This window comes from Monodelphis domestica, chromosome 1 (genome assembly GCF_027887165.1).
Source record: "Monodelphis domestica isolate mMonDom1 chromosome 1, mMonDom1.pri, whole genome shotgun sequence".
NCBI lineage: Eukaryota > Metazoa > Chordata > Mammalia > Didelphimorphia > Didelphidae > Monodelphis > Monodelphis domestica.
Genome location: NC_077227.1, coordinates 68398227 through 68425446, shown reverse-complemented (window position 1 = coordinate 68425446; position 27220 = coordinate 68398227). Strand labels below are relative to the sequence as shown.

The 27220-nt window shown below is 33.4% G+C and overlaps 1 protein-coding gene across 2 annotated transcripts in view; it reads right to left on the bottom strand.

Moving 5' to 3' along the window:
• The window catches only part of NRG3 (neuregulin 3), a 1175669-nt gene that overhangs the window by 137820 nt on the left and 1010629 nt on the right, over positions 1–27220 (bottom strand). The window contains exon 4 of one of the 2 annotated variants that reach the window (XM_001365491.4): positions 8524–8550. In XM_001365491.4, the coding sequence (XP_001365528.1) occupies positions 8524–8550 (27 nt within the window). The remainder of the gene's footprint in view (positions 1–8523; positions 8551–27220) is intronic. The other variant, XM_056800197.1, reaches the window with a different exon arrangement.

The following is a 27220-nucleotide window of genomic DNA, read 5'->3' as shown; positions in this document are numbered from 1 at the left end:
TCCTCTATTTCTGGAGGAATTGAGGTCTCACCCAGTCCCATCCTGAGCTGCTGTTTTTAGAACAGATGGGTAAAACAATCATTATGACATTTAGTTCACTCAAAACCACTGTATTCTGTGGTTTTAAATAGTGTGAAAAGTATGGAAAATTCCAGGATCCAGGAAAAGCTGTAATTCAGCACCTAAGTTGAGGATTATCTCAGCCCTGCAAGGCATAGAGAAAGACCAGTTGAACCCTTAAATGTTTATTCTAAGTTTCCAGTCACTGGTAAATAAACAGTACTGATTCAACTAAATAGACTCTAGTAGATGGTATAAGTGAATAATATTTTTTCAACACTCAAATAACATTTTCTACAATTGTTCTGGTTTTTTTTTTCTAAGCAAGAGAATTTCCTATGTGGAAATATTTTCTATCTTATCTTACTGCCTGTCTCACTAATAAATAAAGGCTGAATTAGAAGTCATTAAGACTTAGAAGAAATCTAAATTTGTCTAACTACAACTTGTAATCATAGGATCCTAGACTTTGAAGGGACCTCTAAAGTAATTTTGTGCATTAATATTAGATGTGCCTTCTGAGACTAAGCTGAATAAGTCTAATCCCTTTTCTTTTATAACCTTGTAAATACTTGAAAAAAAGCTACCATATCCTTCCCTAACTCTTCTTCAAACTAAATATCCTAAATTCCTTCATTTGCTCTCATAGTTTATAAGTGAGGAAACTCTTATCTTCTTCCTTTGGACTACAATTTCTATTATCTTTTTATTAATGAGGATTTACATGTCAAAGGGTAACTAAGAGCAGCATCAAGGAAATAAATGACCAGAAAATAATATACCAAGAGTGAGTGATAACAGTGGGATAGACAAAGTACCATTCTGTCAAATAAAAATACCAAAAGTCTGAGAAGAAAGTATTGAACACATTAGTGAATTATTTACTGAGGCTAAGTACTATGTGGAAGGACATGGAAAAGACTTGCACAGGAAAATATTGTATTGCTGGGTTTTGATGTGTACCAGGGGAAGAAATGGACATATGGATAGAGTCAGAGACTCATCAAGTAGCAAACTATTAAAAATAATCCTTAACATACTATATATTGTGTTACATCATTTCTGGATGTTTCAAGGAATGTTGGCTCTCTGTTAAGTGGTAGCTGAGTGGTGAACTTGAAGTCAAAAAGACCTGAGTTCAAATGCTGTTTCAGATACTTTAATGCTGTGTGACCTAGGAAGGTAACCTTTTCTTTCTTTTTTTTTTTGGCAGTTTTCCCATCAGTAAAGTGGGGGAAATAATATTATCTTAAAGGATTGTGGTCAGAGTCAAATGAACTAAATGTTTGTAAACTTTAACATGCTACATTGAAATTAGCTACTATAAGTGATTTGTTTTTCAAAGAGGTTTTAATTTCCTTGAGTAATGGACCCATTTGTTTTGAATTTTTATTCCTGAAAGTACAGGGCTATGTCTATAATAGGACCCACTAAGTATTTATTAACTAAGATTAAAATATATCAGAAACTGTTCATTTGAATTATGCACAAAATGGTGGATCGCATATAGGCCAGTAGCATAGATCTCACATATCTACTTGCAGGGAAAATATGAAATTTGTATCAGATTGAAAAACAAGGTAATGATGAAAAGAAATCCAATGAAACACACACTCGAATAAGTGACTTCTTCCTCATATGCACCCCAAATGCACAAAAAGTCAGCAACAGGTAAATAGGATCCTAGAAATGGCAGTGCCAAGACAGGCAAACATGCCCAAAATCAGTGTGATTAGTATTCACCCAGATACAATTATAGCTGGCAAAGCTTTGTGTATGGAAGCAGTAAAATTGGAGGACTCTGAAAAACTTCTAGTGAGCTCATAATCCTCAGCACTTCATAGTGTGAACCAGAGAAGCATACTCATGCATGATAGGCAGAAGTCAAGGATTTCAGGGACCCTCAGAACCCTATGACTCTGTCCTGAAATGCTATAGAGAGCCCAGAACATTGGATAGAATAAAATACTGAGTGAAAAAAAAAATTACCTTTTAACTTCCACAAATCCAGTGCAGACAGAATATTACCCTGGCACAAATCACTGATATTTACATCTGAATATGTGCACAAATTAAAGAAAACAACAACATATATACATATGCATGTGTGTTAAATTTGCAGATTTTTACATATCACATGTGTATACACATATACATAAACAGATATATATTCTAGAATTTTCCTCCTAAAGATGGTAAAAATTGAAAGAAAGTACAAATAGAGGAGGAAGTCAAGGGAAATAATGAAGAAATATAAGCAAAATAAGTTGCTGATTGGGAGATTAGAAAGGAAAAAATAAGAATTAGAATTTAAGTTAGGTGCTCATCAATTGGGGAATGGTTGGGTAAATTTTAGTATATAAATATCATGAATTTTTATTTTATTGGAAGAATTAGTGGATGATAATTTTAGAGCATTTGGGCAATCAGGAAGCAATTTAGAGGAAAAGGAGCAGAATCAGCAGAATACTTTCTCTAAGGATAATATCTTTATAAAAGAAAATATCTCTGAAAGACTTAAGGAAATATAATCAAAGCAATAACTGACAATATCTCCAAAAGATCTTATAGTGCATATTACCCATCTCCTGAAGGAATAATCAACTTGAGTCAGAAAGAGATATGCAATTTTTAAACACAACTACTCTGTGGATAAATTTTGCACAAATATTGTTATTTAAATTTTTTTTCTCCTTTTATTTTTAATTTGGTTATGCTGTGAGGAGAGGACAATTAGAAATGGTGATACAAAAAGGGGTGTGCCTGAAGCATTTTTAAAACTGAAGTTCTTTTCAAAAAGGAAATCGGGGATTTTAGAAAGAAGTAGAGACAAGCAGGGCAGTTTTGAAGGTGATTATATGATTCATTTTGTTCTCTTAAATTTTAAAGCAAGCATTCTGTAATGGAGACGCATGTCTTTATACAAAACAATATTTTTTCAGTGTGTTGTATATACGATATTAACATATTTTGGTGTTAATATCTAGAATGAAAATCAAACTGTAAAGGCTTCCTTTTTTATCAAAAATCACATTTCCCCCAAATACCAAAATAGTGTTTCCCCCACTTTAGAGAAAATACTTTAAAAAGAGATGAGTACCTTATTCCATTGCTTAATTAGCATAGAAAAGTCATTTTATTGATTAGAAATAAGAATAAACCATAATAAAAAATAAGAATAATATATGAGAATGAACCTACTTTTTTTTCCATTCATTTGTTGGTGATTGTTGGTGGATATGTTGGTGAGCATAAAACTGTCACACTTTTTACCCATCAAATTTTAAACAGAAAACATTTGACTCTCATGAGAATATATTTAATGATGGACAATTTCAGTTTGTTTGAAGATAGTATTACTATGTCTATTCATTAAAACACAGGGAAGTCCACAACTTTATGGGAGTCTATATTTTGAAATATCATTTTTCAATGAATCTGTTACGGTCTTTCTTCTGTTGGAAACCATCTTTACTCTTCAATCATTCCTAATATCATAGAACCTTCGAATCACAGAACACACAGTTCTAAAGGCTTGGTTCAAATGTACATTCTTTTTAAATTACATTATCCAAGTTGCAATGAACCAGAATTTTGTATTACCATTTTGTAAAAACAAGTCTATCTTTAATAGCAAAGCCAGATAACAATGTTGCAATCACAGGAAAGACATTTAAATCTAGTACACTGCCAAAAAGAATTGGTATATTTGCATAAAAGTTCTTCAGTGCTGTCCTCAGAGTGATGCATGGATAATAAATCCATTTCAAAATGGCATTGCTCCTGTTTTTAAAAAATTGTCTAATGGGAAAGTATCACAAAATCTTCATCACAGATAATAACATTTTTTTGTGAAAAAGAGATCATTCATCCTGCCCTCCAAAAAGAGAGAGAGAGAGAGAGAGAGAGAGAGAGAGAGAGAGAGAGAGAGAGAGAGAGAGAGAGATTCACAGTTAGAACACCAAAACCTTGACTAGTTAATTCTTATAGAATAATGCCTTTCCATGAACAACATACCTTGCAAACCTATCCTACATGGACTATTTTAAGCCAGATGGTTCATTTAATTGATTGGTTGACTCACTAAGCTGTGTTAAAGAGAGTTTGTTGCAAAAAAAAAAATATTATCTGATATCCTTGTATGACCTCACAAGAAGTGTAAAGAGGAGATGACTCTAAATTCTCAGTTCTTTTAATCAAAATAAATAATAATTGTAATTCATATTTATACAGCACTTTGATTTCTTTAAAACATGATGGGAACTGAGTTGTATGATTTATGGAATGGAATCACAGAATTAGATGACTTACTCATGGTGATGTAGCTGGTAAAAACCAGAGCTGAAATTCCAAATTTCTTGACTCTTATATCCTATGTTCATTCCATTATATCTAGTGGTCAGTTAAATACTTGCTCTAACGTGCTATTTTTCAGTTACTGACTTTATCTCAACTTTTTAAAATTACAAATAAAAAGATAAATTCTTTTTAGAATTTTTCAGAACTCCCTTTTAACTATTGTGTTTTTTTTACTTATATTACTTTGCATTATAACACATTGTACTAATACAGAATTTCACATATATACATATATGTATGTATGACTGTGTATATATACATACATATTCCCTATATAGACATATAAATATGCATACATACATATATCCATACATATTATGAGTCTCTAAAATACTTTCAGGTTGGGCCCATAGAGGAGGCTACTTATTCCCTCAAATTTCTTGAGCTAACTCTTCAGAGTTGAAGGTTCTAGCACTATCTCTGGTGATCTTCCATGCAACGTGTTCTCCAATATAATTGAACCAGTTTTCATCTTCATTATTTCATTAGCATAAATTAATTTTGTAGAGTGCTATGTATAGATAAGATATAGCAAGGACAAAAGTACAACAATATTCTCATAATACTTGGTCCAACACTCTTTCTCAAAAGGAAATTGAATCCAGGGGAAATAGGCATAAGTGAAGTAAGTATAACAAAGGGGAAAACCCATAACTTCTAGATGAATAAAAACTCTTTTCTCCTTTCCGGGATTTTTGTAAAATTCCCCTTCCTTGCTAAGCCTAGTTCAGCCTATCTAAGGTCCCAGGTGCATGCATTGCTTATCCCTCTCTTAATGTCTCTAATAATATTGGCATTGAGGGAGCAATAGAGAGGTCAGTCATATCTCCTCCCATCCTCACATCCATCACCACTTGCTGCCTTCTGGGTACATATACAGAGGTCTGGCTCTGCAAACACTTCCTAACATTATTTCCAAAGTCATTGCTGGAATACCTGGCTACAATCTCTTGTGATAATGTATTTATACGTTTGTGTGCATGTATTTATGTACATATTTTGTATGCATATAGGCATGTTTGTATTCATTATTTCTGATAATATAACGTGTATATGTGCAAGTTCTGAGTCATTTATAAATACACTGATTCAATAGACATCCAAGAATTGTCTGTCTAGTCCATGATTTTGATAGATTGATTCAATCAAATGCTTTGATGACATCTAGAATTTTATAATACCTGCATGCACATATATGCATGTAAAATTCATACACACATATACATTCATATGTGCACATATATTAATATAAGATTAATTTCCTCCTTTTAGAACTCATGGTAGGGTTACCCTAATTTCTAAAAGGCCCAATAGAAAGAATGTCGTTAGGCCCTATTTAGTTAAATAGGCTGCTTGCCAAGAGTTAGTCATAAAGGACATTTTCTTTGTCCAAGGAAAAACCTAGCTATATTTGAAGAGTATTATTACGATATTGTCTGAAACATGATTAGTGATTCACATGTAGTTTTAAGAACAAGTACTGCATGGAACCTTGATCACTTAAAGGGATACCCATTCAGTTGAAATGATTGATTTATGAAATATTGATATGTATGATATATTTGCATATATGCATAAGATATATGTATATGCATATATGTTTATACTGATATATACATAATGCATTGATGGACAGACAGACAGATAAACAGTTACATAGACAGATATATAGACAGACAGACAGACTGGCAAATAGAGATAGATAGATAGATAGATAGATAGATAGATAGATAGATAGATGGATGGGTGGATGGATGGATGGATGGATGGATAGACAGACAGACATAGACAGACAGACAGATAGATAGATAGATAGATAGATAGATAGATGGATAGATAGATAGATAAACAGATAGATAGATAGATAGACAGACAGACAGACAGACAGATAGATAGATGGATAGATAAACAGATAGATAGATAGATAGATAGATAGATAGATAGATAGATAGACAGACAGACAGACAGACAGACAGACAGACAGACAGACAGATAGATAGATAGATAGATAGATAGATAGATAGATAGATAGTAAGGCAATGATTAGGCAAGTGGATAAATTAGTAGATAAATTTCTGTCATATACACACATTACATACATATATATGGGAATGTGTATACATTTGGGTATGTATAGATTTATGTATATGTGGGTATGCATATGTATATAGTATTTTTTAAAGAGTCAACAACTTTACCAGCATTCAGGAGGGTAGCTCTAATTCAGAAAAGAAAATTTTCTCTTATCTATCCTGTTATAATAAAGAATATTGAATCTGGAATTTTGTAGATTCTGCATTTAAATCCTACTTCTGATACTAAGTATCTGTGAAAAGTCCTTAATTCCTCTAAGCTTCAGTTATCTCACCTATAATAATGTGGAACATAATATTGGCAATAATTATGAATAGGTTGTCTACTTCATACATATTGAAAGGATAGGGCTCAGTTAAATTTAAAGCATGAAGAAAATGTGATTCATTACTTTAGAAGTAATAGTAGCAATAGTAATAACAGTAGTAGTAGTATAGGTGAGCTTGGTGAGTTCCCAAATCATCTTTACAACATTAAAGCATATTTCTTTATCTTGAAACATCTGGAGAGTATCTTGCCATGGAGAAAGAATATCCTGATTGACTCAACCAAGCCCTCACAAGACCAATTAATTATATATTTACTGGATCTAATATTTCCCCTCAAACTCTAAAAATATTTTACATAATACTCAGACATCAGACATAATGGTTCACCAAAATTTCCATAGGATTATTCAAGATCATCATTATAATCACATGGCACCAATGCAATCAAAATAGTCTGATTTTGACATGTATATAGATATCATCCATGAATTGTTTATTAAGATCAAATAATTCTGCTTGTTTCTATTCTGTCTTCATCAAAGTGTTCTGAGCATAGACTTGGGAAGAGTCCCTTTTAATGCTACAAGTCAAACTGAAAATATTGAACAATATTCCTATTGGTGTTTGGCACACTCTAAAGGACATTCTCTCTCCTCACTTCCAGTTTAATCTGGACTAATCCAGATTATTGGAGCAAAATTTACCTTCTAATGTAATTCTAGACATATAATCATGGATATTCAATTAGAATTACTGTGAAATAGGTACCAATAACTTCTGGGGACAGTAAAGAAATGCATACATAAAACATATTTAATGGCTTTGTAATCTCTTGATCTCTCTTGCAGTAATGTCCTTTGGTCTATCTGAAAATATTGTCTTTATTTCCTTCTCACATCCTTCTGTTCTAATTTCCTTTTCATCCTTTCTAAAATACCTTCTGCTGTCAATATGCAGATAGTCAAGTCCTCTTGTATAGCACTGATTTTCTCTTTAAAAACAAATCCTTAGAGATGGATGAATAAATCTAAAATTTGTATGACTTAATCATAATACACTGACATTTTATTATAAGGCTATCCTTGACTTCTGTACTGTTGAACCTTCTTATAATAGAGTCTCTTAAACATATCAGTAATGAAACTCTCTTGGGAAGGATTGAAGACAGATTCATCTCATTTTGAACAATATTAATATAAAGCTTCAATATTTTTTCCTAAGATTTTCCTCACCATTTCATTTAGTAATGTGCTCTCAATTTATCATAACCAATGTGTTATGTTGTCAGATATTACAGAAAATAGCACCATCTGCAGCCAGTAATCTCTTAGATATTACAGAACCATGATTACTTTTTAGCAATCCAAGTGCAAGAGGAGAAAGGAAGGTCTAATTTTTCTTTAGGGAATAAAAACTGTTTTGAATAGCCAAACAATTCAAATATTATTCTATGAAATAAAATATTCAATAAGAAAACACAATTCAAAAGACATAAAAATATAAAACTGGCTACATAAAATTGCAAATAATCAGTATAGTTCTAAGACAAGGAAGTTAGAAATATGCTTGATAAAGTCAGATTGAGTCATATAAGTGAGGAATCAATGAGGTATTTTTTAAACTCAACCATACTAGCAATTAGACAATCAAAAGTAAGCAAATTAAGAAGTCAAAGTTGATTTGGAATGACTGTAGAGAATAGCTTTTCAAAATATTGAAGAGATAAGTTGTGATGTCTTACCCATGAATTCAATTCCCAAGTGGTCTGCTACACCAATGCAAGCATATAAGAAAAAAGAACAGAAAAAAGAGAAAAAAAAGTGGTTAGAAATGAATCATATGAAACAAAAAAAAAATAACCTATAAGCATTAACCATCTAGACCAGGTAAGACTTTAAATTACTAATCATAAAAATCTTAAATAAAATACATTTAATAGTTATATAGAATACCATAGAATCCAGGTCTAGTTTGTAACAGGACATAAGAGAGTATTTAAAAGTGCTTTGTAAAGTATAGTAAATAAAAGAGTAACTATAAGAAAACAATCATAACATTAAAATATTGAACAATTTATAGACAAAAATGATGTGTAAAGACCCAACTTATTTAGAGAAAATACACAGATATGCACCTACACACAATATGTAGATACAAGGCTGATGTTGGAGTCAAGAAAGTCTAGGCTCAACCTTTGTCTTTGATATATTCAAAGGGAAGTTCCAAGGAGAAATCATTTCACCTGTGTCCCTATTAGACTCTCTGAGATTGTAAATTGCTTATTCTTTTAGTGATCCTCATTTGTGTACTACAAGTTCTCCACAAATGCTAAATAACATGCTTGAGAAAGAAAAAAAAGTTTTAACTGTGCTTGTGTTTGTGTATGTTTGCACATACATGCATTCATGTATAGACATACACACATATGAGCGAATTGATTTGTAGAGTAGGTTTAATGCTAGACTTGGTGTTGGGAAGATTTAGGTTCAAATACTGTCCCTGATTCTTCTTTGTTGGGTCATCATGTGAAATTTATTTAAATTTTTTATACCTCAGGCATCTCTCTAAGATTTTGTTAGAGATCTCTCTCTGTATATTTATAGATAAAGTTGCCAATTCATGTGAATCTCAGATGGTTAGGATCAATCAGAGACTGTAGAAAGAATAATGCCCTTCAAGGGAATATTTTATTAAAAGAGAATTATTCCAAGTAATTATCATATGATTACAGATTTCTTTTGGTACATGTAGATTGTCTATGTAATATTTAGCTGCCTTATATGAGTTAATTCATATATTGAGAGCCAACTTTAGTAAGGAAGCGAATAATATCATTGATCTATAGCTAGAAGTCTGATAGGTCATCAAGTTCAAGACCCTTATTTAAAAATGTATTCTAAGGACTCCATCTTATCCCTAGAATCAACTTCAAGCTTCTCTATTTATCTTTTCTTGGCTCTCAAAATCAGACTCCAATTTCCCTTTCTAGACTTATTATATATTACCCATCCTCGCACATTCAGTTGTCCAAAAGCTGTCCTTGCTGTTTCTCATACTTGACATTCTATCGCCAGTTTCTAATCATACAGGCTAATCTCTATATCTGTTATAGACTGTTTTCTCAGCTCTGTTTCTTATAATTCCTAGCTTCCTTTGAAGTAAAGGTAAAATACTACCACTTTGATGAAGTCTTCCTTGTTCTCTCACCTGGAAAATAATCTTCCTTCAGCAAAAATGTCGCCTTGTATTTATTTTTCATAAATGTTGTATACATGTATATGTTTGCCACGTGCAAAGGAAATTAAGGTCCTTGAGGTCAGACATTATTTTAGTTTTGCCTTTAAGTCCCCAGTGCCTAGCACATGGTGCTTGAACATAGTAAATAAATTAGCATTTTAATAGCACTTTTAACATTTGTGAAAAACTTTACACATTCTACTTTACAGATTGGAAGAACTGAATAAGACAGCTGAAATAACTTTCCAAGGATAACACAGTTAGGAAATGTTTGAGGCTAATTTAAAAAGGTCATCCTGACTCCAGGATCATCACTGCCTTTCCTGCATCAATCTTTGCTAGTTGATTTGTTGTTGACTGAAGAAAATGAGGATTAGTATTATTTTAATTTAAAAGTGTATTTCCTTCCTCAATGGATAAGGATCTGAAAAGAAACTGAGAAACCATTGATAAAAACTCTTTCATTTTTCAGATGAATAAACTAAAGCCATGGTATGTTAAGTAAATTTACCAAGGTCACACAGGTAATACGAGAAGTCCTCAGACATTGGAACTTGTGTTTTTTGTTTTGTTTTGTTTTGTTTTTACCATGGAACAAAAGCCATAGAAAAGACCTCAAATAGTAATTTCTAAATAAATCTTTATAGACTGGTTGTTTAAATAATTGAAACTGAGCAGTCATTTTCTGTGAATATCTCAAGATATCAAAAAGAGCAGATTTGAGCCTTTGCTACAGATGAGTGAAATCAAGACAAAAAGACTACTTTCTACCAAATGTCACCTGCTCCTACCAAATGTCACCCATATCTTCACAACTCTTATCATTAAAAACTACTCAAGGAAGTAAATGGTAAATTTGTTCAATTTCAGACCAATTTGAATAGTTTAAGCCATAATCAACTTGTGTCAAGGGTAATAAATGTCAAGGAGAGATCAGATGTGATCAAACATATAATTTTAAAATTATTAAAATCAAAAAAAAGAAAATGAGTAGAAAGCTTAAAAAGAAAAATCTGTCATTTTCTATTACAGAAAAGAACATAAAGTATAAAAGTTATGATTCTTGGGATTGTGTCTAGCAGTAACAAGATTGATAAATTTAATTTATTACAGAGAAAAAATGACCAGAAATAAGTTATTTCAGGAATCTGGCTCAAAGACAGAATCATATACAAAGACAGGCAAATCTCATTGAAAATAATTAGAGCACATCTAGTTCTCTGTTCTATGAAGAATTTAGGATGCTTTTAACACTTAAATATACATTGATAATAATAATCTGAGTAAAGGGTTTGATAATAAAACCAATATTAATAGTAACTCAAATAAAAATTCTTGTATCTTATAGATCATAGCTTGAATTTCCATTGCACTCAAGTTTGATTTTTTGGTATGTTATTCTTTTTCTGATAGAGACCTTTTAAGAAAAGTAAGGAAATAATTTCATCAAATTCATTATAAAATATCAATAGCACTATTATTAAGTATAATACTGAGAAGACTCGAATCTCCACAGCTGTGCTACCTTCCAAGGGCACTCATTGGAAGTTTATTTTGGTGTTACAAAGACCTTGATTCAAGTCCTGTCTCTGACATATACTGGAGGTTTAATGTTGAGTTATCCATTTACTTTCTCATTGGTCTAGGCAACTCTAAATTAGATATGGCAAAGAATTTGTTATCTTACATTGGTAGTTAAACTTCCTCATTTAGGAGTTCTCTAAACCAGTTCAAACCTTAATACAATATTTATTTTTCCTCCATAACATTATTATTGTTATTATTATATGTACCTTTTGAAATGTCTGAAATACTCTCCCATTATGAGTGAAATTTATTGTCCAAAATTTCAATAAACCAAGGTTTTAGAGCATAATTAGTAATTGTATTATCTTAAGTTTTGTAGAAGGCTTTGTTTATTAAATAACTTTAATTTCCATTTTATCATTTGATTTCTATAATGACCATTTTGGGAAAGTAAATTATAGATTAATATCTTCACTTAATATCAAGAACCTGTTGTAGTGAAAATTATCACCCTTTAAAGATTGTTACAATATTTAAACTATGGTCGCCAAAAATTCACAGACACTAGGATCCAACGATCACATGAGTTTTGCCACAGAGCTCACCAAAAAAACTTAACCTCAGAATATCTCTCTACTTTAGACTTCCAGGTAATGCATCAATTGCCATTTTTACTATACCCCCTCAGATATTGTACATAGGCCCCTACATCCAGTGATTTTATAAATAAACTAGAGGGAAAAAAACAATATATGAAACAATCAAATATATATAAAACAGCATGTAGTTAATTGCATAGGCAAATAGTGCCAAAAACATGACATCATTAAGAGTAGTGATGTAAGTCAGTTGCAGTTGCTAATTAAATTTTGATGGAGAATATAAGATAGATGAGTATAGCCCATGCAAGCTTATACTGAGGCCCCAAGCAGCAGCATAGGCCATCTGAGACCCTGAGCCTCAGCACAAGGCAGACCACAGTGTACCTGACCCCTATAAGCCTGAAGTGAGGACAGTGATGAGGCCCTCAGTGCCAGGGTCCTGGGACCCTAACAGTAGGCCTGCCTTTGCAAATCAAAGTTGGGCTCTGAGGGAGCCTGAATCAGCATTAAGGAGTAAATTGTAGAGCTATCAGTCCACAAGCAAACCTACCACATTGGAAAACAAATTGAAACTTGCAGACACCTAGAACTAGATATGACAGAAATAGCAAGATAATACTGAAGTTAAAAATAGTATCCCCTCTACCTTTTGAATAAGGCCTACTTTAAAATAAAAGTCAAGAAAAAGACTGGTAAAATGAGCAAATATGAAAAATAAATGATTTATCATTGAAAATTATTTTGGAGAACAGGTAGAACAAAGCACAAACTCAGAAGAGAAAAATGAGAAAAAAGCTACATGCAAAACTTCAAAGAAAAATGAAATTGGTCTCAGGCTCTGGAAAATCTCAAAAAAAAATTTAAAAAGCAAATAAAAGAGGCAAATTAAAAATTAGGAAAATAGACTTCCAGGTAAGCATAGGGGTAGTCTAGACACAGGACGCTTCCTCTCCTCAGATCCACCGATATAGACTTCCTCAAAAGACCCCAAAAATCATTTTCATAAGAACGAAGGGACTCTACAGTAGGGAGCAACATTGAAGGTACATGGGATTTGGGCATTTCCACACTATAAGGGGGTGAAAAAGCTCCCACCCAAACGTGAGCTGATTGACCTTCCCGCACCCCACCTAAGGAGTCACAATCAGAGCCCACATGCACCAGAATCAGTGATTGAGGGCACCTCTAGAGCGAGCAAAGGGGCACTTGTAGGTCCTCGGGAGCTGACTAATAACACCAAAGACCTACCCATGAGAGCAGTTACCCCTGAAACCCTGGTGGGCTGGGGAGTGCAGACCTTGGGTGTGCAACAGAATCATCAAGTGACTGAGGGGCAACTCTGGAGTGAGCAAGGGGCACCTCCAGGTCTCAGGAGCTCACTAAGACCACCAAGGACCTACCCCTTAGAGCATTTATACCCAAAACCCGGGCAGGCAGGGGAGCGCAGACCTTGGGTGTCCCTGGAAGGTAGCACAGCTGCGGAGATTCAAGAGCTTGCCTCAAGCAAAATCCTTGCTCCTTAACTCCATACACAGAGAAGCTGCCCAGCTCACTCAGATTACTAACTAAAAAGGGAAGGTAAATCTTCCACTGGGATCACTAATTTCACACAGGAGCCACAAGTCCTTCCAAAAAAAGAAAAAAAAAGGCAGTGAACCTTGAATTTTTTTTTTTTTTTACGGAGGAAAAACCCAGGCTACAGAGAATATACAGGAGGAATTTCAAACAAACAACAATAACAACAACAAAAAAAAACCCTTCTAAAAATGGAAATTGTCCCCAAGCTCTTTCTGGAAGAATTTAAATTGAAGCTTATCAAATAGATGGAAGCCTTCTGGCAAGATTAGTGGAAAATGATTCAAAAAGAAAACCAAAAAATTATAGATGAAAATCAAAAGGTTAAAGCAGAAAACCAGGCCTCAAGGACCAGAATTGAGCAACTGGAAACCAAAGATCTTGCAAAACAGCAAGAATTAATAAAGCAGAGTCAAAATACTGACAAAATAGAAGAAAACATAAAATATGTCACTGACAAGGTGGCAGATCAGGAAAACAGAGAAAGGAGAGACAATTTGAGAATCATTGGTCTACCTGAAAAGCCAGAAATAAACAGAAATCTTGACATCCATGAAATCATCCATGAAAACTGACCTGTTGTTCTTGAATAAGGGGGAAAATAGACATTGAAAGAGTTCATAGAATACCCTCTATACTAAATCCCCGAAAGAAAACCCCTAGGAATGTAATTGCCAAATTCCAGAGTTTTCAAGCTAAGGAGAAAATTCTACAAGAAGCCAAAAAGAGACAATTCAGATACCAAAGAGAACCAATCAGGATTACACAAGACCTGGCTGCTTCCACACTAAAGGACCGCAAAGATGGGAACATGATATTAAAAAGGCAAGAGAACCGGGACTTCAACCAAGCAACACCTATCCATTAAGACTGACTATATACTTCCAGGGGAAAGTATGGGCACCTGACAAAATAGAAGATTTCCAAGTATTTGTAAAAAAGAGAACAGAACTAAGTGGAAATTCTGGTATCCAAATACAAAGATCAAGGGCAACATGAAAAGGTAAGTAAGAAATAGAGGGAAAAGGAGAAATGTTTTTTTTTTTATTCTAACTTTCTTCCTTAAGGGCTACAATTAGATCAAATTATGTATATTAATATATGGGGCAAAATGTTATTTGTGACCCTCAAAAACTGTATTCATTATAATAGTAATTAGAACAATCACTCATATGAAAAGATTGGGGCATTAAGGGCTATAAGATGATATGCAAAAAAAGAAAAAGGGTAGGGGGAACAAAAAGGGTACCAAGAGATACTCGAAGAATAAAATTAAATAGAATAATCTTTTTCACACAAAGATACACATGGGAAGGGGAGGGGAACAATACTCTCATAAGCAGGAGAGGAAGAGAGTCCTAATAGATATTATTTAATTCTTACCCTTAGTGAAATCAACTCTGAGAGGGAAAAGCATCTAGATCCATTGGGAGCTTGAATTCTATCTACAGGGTAAAGGAGAAGGTAAAACTAACAGGGGGTAAGGAGAAGGGAGTACAAAAAGGGAGCTGAGGAAAGGGGGGAGGGAACTTAAAAGACCCTTAAAAAAACAAGAAGAGAACAAAAAAGGAGGGACAAGAAAGGGAAGAATATCAAGGGAGGGGATTAGGGGAATTGATTAAAAGTGAACCACTGGTTTAAAAGGATAAAGCAAAACAAGAAAGGACAGAACTAGGAGAGGATATCAAATTGCAAGGGAATTCACAAGTGACAATCATAACTTTGAACATGAATGGGATGAACTCACCCATAAAATGTAGACAAATATGAGAGTGGATTAGAATCCAAAACCCAACCATATGTTGTCTACAAGAAAAACACATGAGGCACGTAGATACTCACAAAGTCAGAATTAAAGGTTGGAGCAAGACCTATTGGGCCTCAACTGATAGAAAGAAGGTAGGAGTTGCAATCATGATATCTGACAAGTCAAAATAAAAATAGATATGATTATAAGGGATATGGAAGATAACTACATCCTGATGAAAGGCAGTATAGACAATGAGGAATTATCAGTACTCAACATGTATGCACCAAATGGTATAGCATATGAATTTCTAAAGGAGAAACTAGGGGAGCTCAAGGATGAATCAGATAGTAAAATTATACTAGTGGGAGACCTAAACCTACCACTATCCTATTAAGATAAATCAAATCAAAAATAAATAAGAAAGAATTAAAAGAGGTGAATGAAGTCTTAGAAAAATTAGAGTTAATAGATATATGGAGAAAAATAGAGACAAAAAGGAATACACCTTCTTTTCAGAAGCACATGGTACATTCACAAAGATTGACCACATACTAGGTCATAAAATCATGGCATGCAAGTGTAGAAAAGCAGAAATAATAAAGACAACCTTTTCAGATCATAAGGCAATAAAAATAATGATCAGTAAAGGTACATGGAGGAATAAATAAAAAAATTATTTGGAAATTAAACCATATGATTCTCCAAAATTGGTTAGTTAGAGAACAAATCATAAAAACAATTAATGATTTAATTGAAGAAAATGACAATAATGAGACATCCTTTCAAAATCTATGGGATGCAGCCAAAGCAATACTTAGAGGAAAATTTATATCCTTGAGTTCATATATTAACAAATTAGGGAGGACAGAGGTCAATGATTTAGACATACAAATCCAAAACCTTGAAAACAAACAAATTAAAAATCCCCAGAAGAAAACCAAATTAGAGATCCTAAAAATTAAAGGAGAAATTAATAAAATCGAAAGTGATAGAACTATTTGAGCTAATAAATAAGAATAGAAGCTGGCATTTTTAAAAAACAAACAAAATAGACAAAGTACTGGTCAATCTAATAAAAAAAGGAAAGAAGAAAATCAAATTAACAGTATGATAGATGAAAAGGAAGAACTCACCTCCAATGAAAAGGAAATTAAGGCAATCATTAAAAATATTTTGCCCAATTATATGGCAATAAACATGCCAATCTAGGTGATATGGATGGATATTTATAAAAATATAAATTTCCTAGATCAAAGGTTCTCAACCTCTCAATTTGTAGCAATGAGAAAATATAATGCATATTAGGTATTTACATTCCAAATCATAACTGTAGCAAAATTACAGTTTCAAAGTACCCACCAAAATAATTTTTTGGTTTGGGGTCACTGCAACATGAGGAACTGTATTGTGGGGTCACGGCATTAGAAAGATTGAGAACTACTGTCCTAGATTAACAGAAGAAGAAATAGAATTCTTAAATAATCCCATATCAGAAAAGAAATTGAACAGGCCATCAAAGAACACCCTAAGAAAAAATCCCCAGGGCCTGATGGATTCAGATCCATTTGAATCCTTTGAATTCTATCAAACATTCAGAGAACAGCTAATCCCAATACTATGCGAACTATTTGTATAGTTATATAATAATTTTATATGAATATTAATAAGCAAAGAGGGAGTTATACCAAATTCCTTATATGAATCAAATATGGCACTGATGCCAAAGCCAGGCAGGTCAAAAATGGAGAAAGAAAACTACAGACTAATCTCCTTAATGAACATAGATGCAAAAATTGTAAATAGGATACTAACAAAAAGATTCCAGCAAGTGATCAGGAGGGTTATTCACTATGATCAGGTGGGACTTATACCAGGAATGCAAGGACGCTTCAATATCAGGAAAACCATCCACATAATTGACCATATCAACAAGCAAACCAAAAAAAATCACATGATTATCTCAACTGATGAAGAAAAAGCCTTTGACAAAATAAAACATTCATTCCTATTAAAAACACTAGAAAGTATAGGAATAGAAGGCTATTTCCTAAAAATAATGAACAGTATCTATATAAAACCATCAGCCAACATCATCTGCAATGGGGATAAACTAGATGCATTCCCAATATAATCAGGAGTGAAACAAGGATGCCCATTATCACCTTTATTATTTAACATTGTACTAGAAACACTAGGAGTAGCAATTAGAGAAGAAAAAGAAATTGAATGTATTAAAATTGGCAATGAGGAGACCAACTTATCACTCTTTGTGGATGATATGATGGTCTACTTAAAGAACCCTAGAGAATCAACAAAAAAGCTAGTTGAAATAATCAACAACTTTAGCAAAGTTACAGGATACAAAATAAACCCACATAAGTTATCAACATTTCTATATATTTCCCACACATCTTAGCAGCAAGAATTAGAAAGAGATATTCCATTCAAAATCACCCTACACAATATAAAATACTTGGGAATCTATCTCCCAAGTCAAACACAGGAACTATATGAACACAACTACAAAACACTCTCCACACAACTAAAACTAGATTTGAGCAATTAGAAAAACATTAACTGTTCATGGGTAGGACAAGCTAACATAATAAAAATGACCATCCTACCCAAACTTATCTATTTATTTAGTGTCATACCCATTGAACTTCTAAAAAACTTTTTTACTGAATTAGAAAAAAAACATAAAAAAGATCATTTGGAAGAACAAAAGAGCAAGGATATCCAGGGAAATAATGAATATATATATATATATATATATATATATATATATATATATATATATATATATATATATACCTACAAAGGAAGGTGGCCTTGCAGTCCCACATCTCAAACTATATTATAAAGCAGTGATTATCAAAACAATTTGGTACTGGCTAAGAGAAAGAAAGGAGGATCAGTTGAATAGACTTGGGGAAAGTGTCCTTAGCAAGACAGTCTATGACAAGTCCAAAAACCCCAGCTTTTGGGACAAGAATCCACTATTTGATAAAAACTGCTGGGAAAATTGGAAGACCGTGTGGGAGAGATTAGGTTTCCATCAACACCTCACACCCTACACCAATATAAACTCAAAATGGGTGAATGACTTGAATATAAAGAAGTAAACTATAAGTAAATTATGTGAACATCAAATAGTATACATGTCAGACTTTTGGGAAGGGAAAACTTTTTAAACCAAGCAAATCTTAGAGAGAGTCACGAAATGTAAAATAAATAATTTTGACTACATCAAATTAAAAAGTTTTTGTACAAACAAAACCAATGTAACCAAAATCAGAAGGGAAATAAACTGGGAAACAATCTTCATAACAAAAACCTCTGACAAAGGTCTAATTACTCAAATTTATAAAGAGCTAAACCAGTTGTACAAAAAATCAAGCCATTCTCCAATTGAAAAATGGGCAAGGGACATGAAAAGGCAATTTTCAGTCAAAGAAATCAAAACCAATAATAAGCACATGAAAAAGTGCTCTAAATCTCTTGTTATTAGAGAGATGCAAATCAAACAACTCTGAGGTATCTCCTCACAACTAGCAGATTGGCTAACATGAAAGCAGTGGAAAGTAATGAATGCTGGAGGGGATGTGGCAAAGTTGGGGCATTAATTCATTGCTAGCGGAGTTGTGAATTGATCCAACCATTATGGAGGGCAATTTGGAACTACGCCCAAAGGGCGATAAAAGAAAGTCTACCCTTTGATCCAGCCATAGCACTACTGGGTTTGTACCCCAAAGAGATAATAAGGAAAAAGACTTGTACAAGAATAGTCACAGCTGAGTTCTTTGTGGTGGCAAAAAATTAGAAAATGGGGGGATACCCTTCAATTGGGAAATGGCTGACCAAATTGTGGTATATGTTGGTAATGGAATACTATTGTGTTCAAAGGAATAATGAAGTGCAGGAATTCCATGAGAACTAGAATGACCTCCAGGAAGTGATGCAGAGTGAAAGGAGCAGAACCAGCAGAACATTGCACACACAGACTTATGCACTGTGGTACAATTTAATCTAATGGACTTCTCCATTAGTGGCAATGTAGTGATCCTAAACAACCTGGAGGGATCTATGAGAAAGAACACTATCCACATTCAGCGGAAATACTGTGGGAGTAAAAACACCAAAGGAAAAACAACTGCTTGATTTCATGGGTTGATGGAGATACGATTGGGGATTTAGGCTCTGAATAAACATCCTAGTGCAAATACCAACAATATGGAAATGGATTCTGATCAAAGACACATGTAATACCCAGTGGAATTTTGCATGGGCTATGGGAGAGGAGGGGACAGGGGAGGGGAGGATGGAATAGAAAATGATTTTTGTAATCAGGGAATAATGTTCAAAATTGATCAAATTTTTTAAAAAATAGGAAAATAAATGAAAATGATGAAAGAAGAAAATAACACCTAAAAATGCAGAATTAACCAAATGATAAAGAAGGTACACAAACCCAGTGAAGAGGATAATTCTTTTAAAAGCACAAATCAGCAAAGTGAAAAAAAGAAGTACACAAAAAACAGAAAAAAAAATCTTATAAAAGCAGAATAGGCCAAATGGAAAAGGAGGTTCAAAAGATTACTAAAGAAAACATTTACTTAAAATTATAATTGGACAAGTAAAAGCTAATGACTTTGTGAGACATCAAGAAACTATTGAAAGAAACAAATTCAAAAGAATAAAAAAATAGAAGTAAATATGAAACATCTCATTTTAAAATTTTTACCTGGAAAATGTATGCATAACATACAATTTAAAAATTATTGGACTACCCATAAACCATGATTTAAAAATATGCCAAGATATCATATTTGAATATGAAAATTACAATCAAAATTTTCCTTATTTTGTCTACAACAATTAAGGACATGTTTTTCATGTTCATCCAATAGTTCCAGTGTGAGTCCCAGATCTCAAATTCCCTTCCAAAAGTTCTGATGGCATGTTCTGTCCCAGAGTCAAATATTATGACTATGGTCAAAGATTTTCACAGTGGGAATCAGTAATAGATAAGGAAAACCTGTTGTTTTTAATAAAGCACAATTTAATATCCTTTTTTCACTAGATCTAGTTCTACAATATAATTTTGAACTTATAAACCTGTTTGTATGATTTCTGATTCATGGAGTAGTTTAGTACTTTTTGTGTTCATCTCTTAAAAGAAAATTCCTTTATATAAGTGGTTAGAAAGTAGGCAACCAGAGAGTTCAAACAAGAGAATCATTACGTACAAACTAAAGATATATTTTTCACCAAAACATAATATCTAGAACAGTCAGTAAAAACATTTATATAAAGTAGCTACTCTGTGCCAGGAACTGTGATAAGTACATGAAAAAGGGTACTTCACCAAGTAAAGGGTGATGACAACACACAAAAATAAGTTGAAAAGTGAGGGCTAAGGTACCTAGGTTAAAGGAGCATGACCTATTGGGAAATGAAGAAATGGTTTTCCTGTATGCCCTCATCCCTTTGCTTAGGGAGCAGCTCTATCAATCCTTCAATTAAATAGGTGGAGAGTATTAAGAATACCAGTAAGGTTGCTTACCAAGGCTGATGTAATCTCATAGGACGATGACTTTCTAAAGGTATGATGGAGTTCAGTCCAAATGAATACAGCAAGGTGGGAAATAAACATGGCTGCCCAAGGAACCCTCTTTAATGAAGTCTTTAGCAGGAGTTCTTAACTTTGCCACCCAATTTTCCAGTTAAAGGAGTAGAAGGAATCAATACAGCTGAATTATTAGGAGCAACCCTCTTCCCCATTCCTGATTGTAAATAATGATTCTTTTTTTTCCCTGAAAATGGCTTTCATAATTTTACTCAACATCAGCATTAATGGCAATTAATATACACTAACTTTATCTAGCTCCCCAATCTTTCCACATCCCTCGTCTCAGTATTTTTCCAGGTCATTATACCTTTTCAGATCTTGCTTTCTTCCATTCTCAATATCAACCTTAGAGTCAAGTATTTAAACCATATACTGTTACCAATTCTCTAAATATTGCCATCTTATCATTTCTCTGCTTTTCCTATATTATCTCCTCCATCTGCAGCCTCCACTGCTTTTCCCATGCTGTTGAAAAGAGACAGAGGAAGTCAGAAAACTGTACTAAATAGGTACCCTATCAATTCGCATTATCTATGCTGATGACTCATGAATCTATTTATAATGCCCCAGTTTCTTGCCAGAGTTTTTGTCCTACATCACCAACAAAATATTAAGCATTAAAAAGTGGATATTCCAGAGGAATTTGAAATTCTTCATATCCACAAGAGAATATGATTCCTCATACAATTCTCCTTAAACTTTTCCTATTTTGTGGAAGGAACCATCATTCTTTCACTTTATCACTATCATATCAGCTCAGTTATTTCATGAATATCAAGTCTTGCCATTCTAGTACCTATATTTTAAAATTCAATCCTTCAATACTCACAGAGCAACAATTTTAGTAACTTTACCTACTTCATCCACAAAGTACAGAAAGATGGTCCAGGGGAGAGAGCACCATGGGAGGAGTTTGTTTGTTTTTTTTTTCATGCATAATATAAGGTAAAGAAGGAAATGGTGAACTATTCTATTGCAAAGAAAACCCCAAATGGGGTCACAAAGAGTAGGACATGACAGAAATGACTGAACAACAGCAATAATCAACTACCTCATCACCTAGATTATATCAATGACATCCAAATGGATCTCACTCATTCAAATATTCACCATTCCATTTGACTGTCCCCACTGATGCCAAAGTGATGGTCTTTCTGTTCAAATTTGACTGTGTCATTCTGTAATTCTATTGTCACTAGGATAAAATATAAACTCTTTTATTTATATAGTAAATCCCTTCCTTGGCCACATGACTCCAACCTATCTTTTCCTATTCATTCTTACTCATGCATTGACACAAAGTATAGTTCCTTCTGACCCTCAAACATAGAATTCTTTCTGCCATCTCCATGTCTTAAAATTTGCTATCCTCAATGCCTGAAATACATTCCCTCCTAGCCTCTGGCTCACAGAAGCATCCTCTTAGTTCAAGGTACAGATCAAGCATCATCATTTACATGAAGTCTTTCTTCATTCTCCTAAGCACTAGCACTCTCCTTCATCCCTTTGTATTTATTTTCTTTATAATTATCATGTATATACTCATATATATATATATATATATATATATATATATATAGTGTTTAGTTTTTAGGTTGTAAGTCCTTGCAATTAAGTAATATTTTCCCTCTTGAATTTTATATCCTAGCATCTACAATTATATCTGGTATGTGGTAGGTTTTTAATAGATGCTTTTTGATTGATTGATTGATTTTGAAATTTAAAAATAATTTTAACTTATTTTAATAGGTTTTATTTTTAAAATTGAACATGAAGCATGGATTTAGATAGGATAGATACCAATGGTATCATTTGGTATTCAACAAGTATATTATTTACCCAAATAACGGGGGAAAACCTTCCTTTTTGTACGGATGGAAGATTATAGATGTTGTTTATTACATGCATGACATTAATACCAGACTCAGATGATGTTAGTTTTGCTGAATTGAAATCAAGGCTTAAAAGTCAAGAAGTTATGGCTTCAATGGAAAGTATGGGCCAGAGGAAAAAAAAATTTGAGTAAGAAAACCTAAGTTCAAATTCATTCCTTGCTACTTACTCCCTGTGTGACTGGATAAGTCACTTAAAATCTGTTTTTTTGTTCCTTGTTTACAAAATGAACTAATATTCTATTGAAATACATTCAATGTCATATTCATTTACAATTTAATCTTTCTCTGTGGGCATTTCTTTCCATTTCAGTGAACCCCAATAAAGACAAAGTTAGTCTTTGCCTTTCATCTTGTTTTTGTAGGCTCTAAACGCTTAAAGCAAGGCGTCACAAAAATGTGGTACCCAAAGAGACATTTCCTTTCTATGGCTTTAAAAAATGGTGTCAATAGTTGCTGTGGTAAAAGAGGCATGACTGGGCAATGAAACTACTCAGTGAATTCATGCTAATATTACCCATTTGGTGTCATTGTCCATAACATCTATTCTATGGGATTTTGAGCACATATCAATATTCTACATAGAATCTCTGCTGACATAATCATAGAAACAAAAGAGATATTTGGTGAGCATGAGTAAGTCATATGAAAAACAAAATCATCCATTTGCCTTGGTGTCTGTTGTTGTGGCTAATTATCAATGTTATACTAGTACAACATATTCTAGAGTGAGAGCAGCATCTATTTTCCAGTTGTTTTTAGGTGTCTTGTTGTTCAAATAATTGCTGACCTAGGAGTAATTTCATGGCTTATATTCATGGTCCTAGGTATCTTTGTTGCTTAGTTTAAAAGTCACACTAATTTATCCTTTATAAACCCTGGGGCTTCTGGGAACACCTGATAATGGGAACAGGAGACATTTCACATGGGCTTATTAATGGATTAATTTATCATTTCCCTAGACTTAAAATGGAACAGTAGTCCTAAGCTTTTTTTTTCTTTTTCTTAAAAGCATAATCAGTTGAAAGTTTTTCATGCAAAGCATTTTATTTCTTTATCTACCTGCTCACAAATTCCATTAAGTGGTTAATAACACAAAGGATACCTAAAGTGGTAACTAGCTGATAAAGCAGAAGAAATGAAATGTGCAGAGATTCTTCTGATAATATCTTTCCCCTTCAAGTCTGGATTACTTTGGGTAGTCAAAATCAAGAGGGCAAATTATCATCATAATGGCAGTGAATATATATACATATATATGTCCATTTTAATAGCCTTTTAGAAAAAGGCAGAGTCTTTGAGATCTTCTAATCCAGGGTTTCTTGACCAGGAAACCATGAATTTGAAAATTTTATTTCAGCATAATTTGCTTTTATTTATATTTTAATATATTTTGTATATTTAAAAAACATTCACAGAAAGGGTACAGAGTGCTTAATCAATGGGATATAGGAAAAAAAAGGTCAAGCATCCCTGCTTCATTCCATCACCCCCTCCAATACCCTCCCCCTCTCCAAATCAAAGAGAGTTTAAGTAATTTACCAGAGACAACAGCTAGGCACTGGCAGAACTGGCTCTATAAACACAAACCACACTTGCTTCTGCCTTATATATAGTTATAAACTTAAATGAAGTTAGTAAGGAGGATCTAAAGAAGTAAGAATTGAATTCTAATCCCGATGATTCCACCAATTCCCATCTTTCAATACTTCCAGAGAGAGGACAATTTTGAAAGAGCATGTTAACACTTATAAAATGGTTTGAAATTATCAAATATTACATATCATTTAATATATAGAAAACTCCTTTATCTCATTAATGACACATGAAATAATGAAATAATGAAATAATGAAGAATGAATCAATGATTTAAAAACTACTTTTTAAGCAACTTCTTAAGACTGTGTTAGGTGGTGGATTTGCATATACAAAGAATGAAACAATCTACTCTCAATTAATTTATTTCTTTTCTTTTTCTTTATATATTTTTTAAACCCTTACCTTCCATCCTGGAGTCAATACTGTGTATTGGCTCCAAGGCAGAAGAGTGGTAAGGGCTAGGCAATGGGGGTCAAGTGACTTGCCCAGGGTCACACAGCTGGGAAGTGTCTGAGGCCAGATTTGAACCTAGGACCTCCCATCTCTAGGCCTGACTCTCAATCCCCTGAGCCACCCAGCTGCCCCCTCTTTATATTTTTTATTTGGTTAATTTCCCAAATAACTTTTTTTTTCCTAAAGAAGACAACCAATACATATTTAAGTGTAAATAGAAAAGATTTATGAAGCAGGCAGAGGCATGCTATAGGATAGGGAGTATTAACTTTTGTGTGTGTGTGTGTTGTATATCCTTCTGGTTGTCTAAGCCTATTGACACTCTTTGCCCTCCCAAATGAATAAAATAAATACATAAGATTACTAAGGAAACAAACTAATATAGCTCTCTCTCTCTTTGTCTCTCTTTCTCTCCCTCTCTGAGTTAGTGAACTCCTGGATAGGAAACTTCTCCCTTAAATGATTCTAAAATCTCATTTATTTATGATGTTAGCAATATTAAGACATTATAAGTTCATATTTAAAAATTCAAATTCTGAAATTATGCAAATATATCTAGTTCAATGAAATACAATTATAATGTATGGACATTTAGGCATTCAGCATATTCCATTCTCTCATTTTCCTTTATAAAACAGAAAATAAATTGAGTATTAAATTGTTTTATTTTGCATATTTAACTAAATAGCTAATATTCCAGGGGAAGATAAAAAATGGTGAAGCAGGTCTACAGACTCACCTGATAAAGCTTCAAAATGAATTCTGGAGCAACAAAACCTTCATAAAAAGGTTGAAATAATTTTTTATAGGTCTTAATCAATGACATATGTAAAACCCAGTGGAATTGAACATTGGTTATCAGAGGTGGCTGGGAGGAGGAGAGGGAAAGAACATGAATCATGTAACCATGAAAAAGTATTCTTAATTAATCAATAATATAAAATTTAAAAAAATTTAATTTAATTTAATTTAAAAAGGAATATTTTTCAACCTAAAACAACTTAGGAAGGCTGGCAAGAAAAACCTAGTACACTGAAGTGGAAGTGAAGCACAAAGCAGCACACCAAGGCAGGCCCCATTGTGGCAACAGGCTCAAAATTATTTTTAAAATGTTGGAAACTGTTTTTACATGTAATTGTGGAAAAGAAAGATTATTTAAAAAGAAAAAATCCTAAATCTAATAATATGTAGCACATATTGAAGAAGATGAAATTTAGAAGCTTTACACAGATGTCATTTGAGTCTTAGAAAAATCCTAAAGGTTCAAATACTGCAGAAGTCATTATACTGCATCATAGGATTTAAGGTGGTCATTTATATAATTTTCTCCTTATTGGTTGAAGAGAGAAATTGGTTAGTCAAATTATCAATCAATTAAATAGTTATGAATTAATGCTCTCTGCCTGCTTCATACAATTTTGAGTTGGTGACAGTTTGGGACAGGAGAAAACCTACTTCTGATGATTTTCAGCTTAGAGAGATGACAAAGTTATAGGTTCCCTCTAGGTCGAGGATCCTGTCAGTAGAGAAAGACAATGAAGAAACCAAAATACAGAGGAGCAAGTGCTTTGATCACATCTCAGACCTCAGTTGACCACCATAGACATTTTAGGAGATTCACTCTTTGGTGAGAATTAGGATGCTCTTGGTGGAACTAACTTTCTTTGGGAGAACACATAGACTGTATATAACCTCTTATTTTCCAATCTATCACTCCTCCTATTGGTTTGCTATCAGTGCAGACTTTGAAGATTCAGGCTGCAGTTTGTCACTCCCACAAAATGATGGTGAAGGTAGGAGCTGCAGCTGTAGCAGCTGGTGCAGCCATGACATGGGCAGCTGAAGATGTAGTCACTGCAGAGGCAGCAGCAGCAGCGTATCAGGCCAAGATAGCAAAGTAAGACACACTCGAAGTCCACCAACCACCTTCCAAATGACCACTGAACAGAAACGCCACCAAAGAGATGCTGAAGTGGCAGAACCAACAGAAGGGATGCAGTAAGTGCTCTGGCCCATAAAAATGTTGAGAGAAAATAAGGAGGGCTCCTCAGGGGTAAAAGGGAAGAGTCCAAAATAAGCCTCAGCAGGGCTCAAATGCAATATATTGTAAGTAGTAGAAGAAACATAACAGCAACCTTGGTTCAGTTTCATTAGGATAAGAATTGAAGCCA